Source organism: Neovison vison, chromosome 7, assembly GCF_020171115.1.
Source record: "Neovison vison isolate M4711 chromosome 7, ASM_NN_V1, whole genome shotgun sequence".
Lineage (NCBI taxonomy): Eukaryota > Metazoa > Chordata > Mammalia > Carnivora > Mustelidae > Neogale > Neogale vison.
Window position 1 is genome coordinate 59,414,273 of NC_058097.1, and position 5,661 is coordinate 59,419,933.

Here is a 5,661-nt window from a genome sequence, read left to right on the forward strand (position 1 = left end):
TCTGCTCCAGGGTACTCCTCCCCCTTTCGAGCTGGAGGATGCCCAGCGGGGGTGGGGGAACCAGGAAAGGCAAGCCCGCTACTTGGCAGAATCTTTTTGAGCAGACATCGTAGAGGCTTAGACGCAAATGGGACATTCATACCATTTTAGTCCGCTCGTGTTATGGTTCTAAAAGAAGGCAGTTACTTCGCACAGACGGCAGAAACACTCCCTCGTTATCCCAACTCTCCTAAATGGCCCCAGATTTCATTCTTGGGTTTGTTAACAACACTTTCTACTTATTCAAGGATAAATCAATGAAACCTGCCACGGTCTGGTGACTTTTAAGAAGTCTCCCAACGCTCCCCAAATTTCCTGCGTGAGACTCAGGGACTTAATTTCAGGATCTTAGTCTCAGTGGAGGGAGCGAGACAGGGAGGGGTTCACGAGAAGCTGGATAGAAGGACACGGAGTAGAGGTCTGGAGATCTCTAGGACCTGGGGGCTTTCTCAATGAACTGGCCCAGATCTGTGGGAGAGAAAGAGGCGAATTTGGAATGGTTAAACTCGCCACCACCATCCAAACCAGCCTAGGCTGGGAATGAAACCGGAGAGGAAGATAGCTTGGGTTCGTCCAATGTTCAATTTCATTTCCCGTTCTCTCTCTCTCTTTCCTTCTAGCTCTCCCTCCCTTCCTTTTCATCTACCCACACATTTCCCTTTTCTACCCCATTTAGGCACGTGGTGGAGATGGGCATTTTCAAGAGCTGGAGGGTAGCTAAGGTTGGCGTGTGTCACATCCAAACACTGGCTGATGGCCAGTCTGTGCTTTCCAGATGGGTTAGTGGCGCTGGAATGAAAGCCTGGTGTTCGTTTCCAAAAACAGGGTTAAACTGAAGGACAGGGAATTGGGGTAAAGATGCAGCCGGAGGAAGGCGAGCGAAACGGACTGAGGTCACGGCTGGGTGGGAAGCCTGCCTTGGATAGTTCGATTCGTGCCTTCAGCATGTTTTCCACACACCTACTATGCATCATTCCCTGTGTGTAGGCAGCGAGCCAGGCGTAGAAGGTCCCTAACACGCGGAGCTTGGATTCTCTGGAGCAGACAGACAATGAGCGGAGCCCAGGATGCAGAGAAGACACACTTGCGGACAGACGTCAGGATGAGAATCAGACAGGATGATAAAAACAGAGGAACAGGAGGTTCGTGTCAGGGAAATGGTCAGGGGTAGCAGTGCAGGAGCCGGCTAAATGATTTCTGGATGACACAAAGGATCTCGCCGTGCAAAGCTCTAGAAACAGAACTTTCTAGACTAAGGTATCAGCTGAGTGGAGGGGACCCGGTGTTCTAAGAAAGCCAGAATTGAGAATGGGAGAAGAAGAACGTGCTTGAGTATGAGTTGAGACGGGCACAGGGTCCAGAGAGAGTTCCAAGGCTGCAAATAAAGACGGAGGTCAGAGCTGGGAGTGAGGCTCTGCGGTCAGTGTTGCAGCTAAAGCCGGAGGGGCTGATAGTCGGGAGGCTAAGGTCTGGGAGTGGGGTCATCACATCAGTGCCAGGTTGTGGGGAAACGTCTGGGACTGGCTGGGAAGCATGTGTTGGGCCTGGAGGTGGGGGCAAGATGGAGGGGTAGAGCGCAAAGGAGCCGTCAAGGCCAGCATGGGCGTTGAGTCAGCCCTTGAGGGCGAGGACGCTCCTGTCCCCGGCTCCTGTCTGTGTCCTCCACATTTCCCATGCTCACCTGCAGTCTCTTGTTTGGCAGAGTTCTCCCTCAGGCTCTTCTTGGAGACCTGCCGAGGGCGGGGATGGGGGAGCCCATCTGGGAACGAAGCCGAATGGCAGGGTCGGTGCTTTGTACCATGCACCGTGGCCATAGTTCCCTTGTTCCCTTGGCATTTGTGGCACCTAGGGGTTCTCATCCTGGGTCATTCTGTCCTCCTCCCCCAATATCTGGTGACATGCAAGGACATCTGTCATTGTCACAACTCGAAGATGCTAAGGTCACCTAGTGGGTGGAGGCCAGGGAACGGCTAATCATCCCACACGGGGATGGCCCACAGCAGAGAGATGGGCACTCGTGAGTGCCCAGGGGACACACAACCCTGGACGTGATCAGTGGCCTGGTAGGTGGCAACAGTGGGAAGATTCGGGTCAGGACCAAGGCTGCATTCCTGGCGCACCACTGGTGGTTGCTGTCTGCACCTCTGCGCAATTCTTTCCCTCGAGATGTGGACGGGAAGGAGGGGGAGTCTCAGACATGTCCTGTGGCCGGGAATTGCCTTTCCCCAATTCCCCCGAGCAGCAGTGGCAAGCGGAGAGGAAGCCCGCACTCACTTACCAAGGGCCTTCCACAGGTCTAGGACTTCCAGGGCTGTCTTCTCCTTCCTGCCGTGGTCCGCGCTCTGGGGAAGGTGGAGCACTGGGCAGGGGAAGAGAGGGAAGAGCTGGGCCTGTGCTCTGGGACATGACAGCAGTAACACAGGGAATCCAGCAACCCGCACACACTGTTCCCCTTGCGGAGCACGGCTGCCAGACCCGCGGGACTGCCAGCCTTCCGAGCTGGCTGGTGAGGAGGCTGTGGCTCTGAGATTCGCATCTGTTGCCCAGCATCACCCACTGCTAAGCCGAGCCCACTTATGTCTGGGCACGAACCCCAGGTCCTCGTTGCTTGGCTACGTGGTCCCCGGGGCCTGGGTTTCCTTGGACCATCGGTGGTCCCCACCCTGAGCATCACGGAGATGTAGGTCTTTAATGGTCCCTTGGTAGCACACAGTGAAAATGCCCTCGGGGAAACGGGGAGCCCTGGACAGAGGGGCCCAGAAGAGGAGGAAGTGATGGCTGAGTGTCACCTGGTCCCCCTCCACCAGGAGTTGTTCTGACCCCCCTGTGCCGCAGGGGGTGTCATTGGCACTGGGAACGGGCGCACTCACGGGGACCCAGCAGGTAGCCCACGCTGTTGAGGGTCCAGCCTCTTCGTCCCTGGACAGAGATCCAGAGATGGAGACTCAGGCAGGCGGGAAGGGCGGTGAGCACCCCATGGGCCTGGGTCACGGGGCCGGCTGCCACTTTCCCACGGGCCTGACAAGTGGGTTCACTTAATGCACATTTCACCAGTGAGGAAAGTGAAGTCTTCCTGAAATGTAGCAGCTTGGCATGAAGAGGGAGCTTTAAAAACCCCTTACACGTGGTTGCAGACCTCTCTCTCTCTCTCTCTCTCACACACACATACACACACACACGGTGCAAACCCAGCCATAGCGCCGGACGTCTTCAGGCAAATGGCTGTGTTCCCTTGACCACCACAGCCGCTAATATGCACCATGGGTTTTCCACGTGCCAGCGTCCCCTTCCAAGCAGGACTTAGATGAAAGGTCTCATCTCAAGCACGATGAAAGTTTTCAAGACAGCAACAGTAGACCACAAAACCTAGAGGGGATGCCTTCTGGGCATGCGACCCTGCAGGTGGGTCAGGTCCTGGCCTGGGGGCAGCCTGGCCCCTGCTCTGGTCCCAACAAGCTCCAAGAAACTTACAGGGCCTGCAGAGAACCCTGACACCAAGGCAGGTAGCTGGACCCAAACCTGGGGCGGCCTGAGTGCCCAGCCCGGATGTTCAGGGTCTGGTAATGAGTCAGCTAACGCACCTGGCCCGGGGCAGCTCAGTTAACCCTTGTGGCTCTGTGATTTTACAAAGAACTCGGAGGGACAGAGAGATTAATTGGGCAAGTTGCCAGGAGTCATGCAGCTAAAAAGTAATGGAACCAAATTCGGCCGAGTCTCCACAGCCCACGCTCCCAGCTGGGGCTCCCTGAATGTGGGCCTGCGGCCAGCGGCATCAACCAGGGCTTGGCAGACACCCTAGGGGCACGGCCCAGTCCTTGGTGACCAAACAGCGTAGAATGACCAGGAGCTCACCAAAGGCATCTTTTTGTACCATGGCAACGCTGATCTTATCCTTCAGGCATTTTTGCATCCCGACCCCCATGTCTGGTGTCCCACCCCATGCCCGCCCGCACCCCGACATGGGGCCAAGGCGCCCCACAACCCATCGCTCCTGGCTCAGCCAGGACCATCAGAAAGCTCTTCTAGGAGGGCAGGGACTGGGCGCGCCGCAGGTGGGGAGGAAGCCAGGAGGTCTCACCTGGCGGACAGGCACAGAGGCAGGAGTCTCCACCAGGCTGAGCAGGACGGCAAGAAGCAGGACCAGACGGACAGGGGGAGCCATCGGAGGGCCGGCAGGGTAGGCGCTGGGAGCTACGGGATGCTGCCAAGAGAGGGTGGTGAGGGTGTTCATGTGTTTTTAGTGTCATTAGGTGTAACTGCTCTACAGAGGAACAGGAAGCAGTGAACACACACTCGGGACGAATCCAGACACACGCGCGCAGCCCAGAGTCCCGCGCCGTCGACACAGCTGTAAGCATAGCCGCAACCGGCAAACATCCCCTTGTGACTGTCTGGGCACAATGACTTACCATGGATATAGGGAAAGGGTCTCCTAGGTAAGTCGGGGTAACATCGGTCACCTCGTCTAGTTATGACGAAAGCTCCTTTCTCATCGCACTGAGGGCTTGTAGGATCTACTCTTCCTAGGCAGCTTGTAAAGACACATGGCAGTGTCCCCTACAGCCACCAGGCCATCCCTAGCGTCCCCAGCATGCTAGCATCTCACAGCCGGGTGCTGGGCCAGCCCTGCCTCTGCTCAACTCCCCCTCCGATCTCGTTCCCTGAGTGGCTGCTGTTTCCAGATTCCACCCCGGAGTGAGATCACGCAGGATCCATCTTCCTCTGTCTGACCTGTAACAAACTGTAACGTGCACCATATTCTAGTGCAGAACAGAGACTAACGCCTGGGTCCTCCTGCCTCAAATACGTGGTGGAAAAGTAAAAGACACTTGTGAGTTCATGGCCGATTTTGTGGCGCTCCACTCTGGAACACGTCTATCTAAGCAAAGCGACAGCGCTGGTTGAGGGACAGCCATGAAGGAAGTGGGTAAGCGACAGGACACCGCACAGGCAAAACACAAATCCCCAGGAACCCGGGCGCACCGGAGACGCAGGCTCAAGGTTCGCAGGCACATTTGCCCCTCGCTGTCCTTTGGCCCATGCCTGCCTTGCCTTCCCCATCAGCATGTCCCGATTCTCCGGGTGACCCCTCCCCCTTGCTCACCTTCCCCACTCTGCCCTGCTCTCACCTCACTGGAGTCCGCTGCTTTCCTGGGCTTTCTGGAGGCCCAGTGCCTGACTGTGGCTTTTATGCCTCCCGAGGAGGAGGAGGTGAGGCGGGAAGCGCGGAGGGAGGGAGGGTGGGTGTGCGCAATCAGGGGGACGATGGGAGAGCGTGCCAAGGGTGGAGGTGCTCGTGAGGCTTTGTGCACGGAAGGGCTTTTGTGAGCTGGCCTGTGGGGTCAGGACGAGGACGCTGCCGGAGGGGAAAGGTTTCTCTGTTTCACCTCCATTTCCCCTGCAGGCACTCAGCTCTGAGATGCACCAGTTGCCCTTCCTCCTGCCTTTCCGCGCCCCCTCTTTGGGACCCAGCCCAAGTCTCTTTGGGACCCCGCTTCAGTCTGTGCCCCTTCCTCTCTGGCCCTGCAATGCTGGGTTCTCTGGTCTCTGCGCACCTTCAGGGCTCTTGCTGCGTCCCTTGCTTCCGTCCTGCACGACGCACCTGCTCGGGTGTTTCCTAGT

The 5,661-nt window shown here is 57.2% G+C and overlaps 1 protein-coding gene across 1 annotated transcript; it reads right to left on the reverse strand.

Moving 5' to 3' along the window:
- Positions 1–446: 446 nt before the first annotated feature.
- Positions 447–5,183, reverse strand: LOC122912156 (galanin like peptide). The gene is made up of 6 exons (XM_044257562.1): positions 5,169–5,183; positions 4,118–4,240; positions 2,910–2,958; positions 2,318–2,398; positions 1,721–1,798; positions 447–507 (listed from the first exon to the last, which is right to left on the reverse strand). The coding sequence occupies exons 2-6, from the start codon at positions 4,199–4,201 to the stop codon at positions 470–472; spliced, it is 330 nt and encodes a 109-aa protein (XP_044113497.1). The 5' UTR covers positions 4,202–4,240; positions 5,169–5,183; the 3' UTR covers positions 447–469.
- Between the last annotated feature and the right edge of the window lie 478 nt (positions 5,184–5,661).

Excerpts from the sequence above, each read along its gene's own strand:
- LOC122912156 (XM_044257562.1), bottom strand. The coding sequence starts at position 4,201 with ATGGCTCCCCCTGTCCGTCTGGTCCTGCTTCTTGCCGTCCTGCTCAGC. Across the intron at positions 2,399-2,909 it reads GGGCTACCTGCTGGGTCCCC|TGCTCCACCTTCCCCAGAGC; the intron begins GTGAGTGCGCCC and ends TCCCCTGCCCAG. Across the intron at positions 508-1,720 it reads TGCCAAACAAGAGACTGCAG|ATCTGGGCCAGTTCATTGAG; the intron begins GTGAGCATGGGA and ends TCTCTCCCACAG.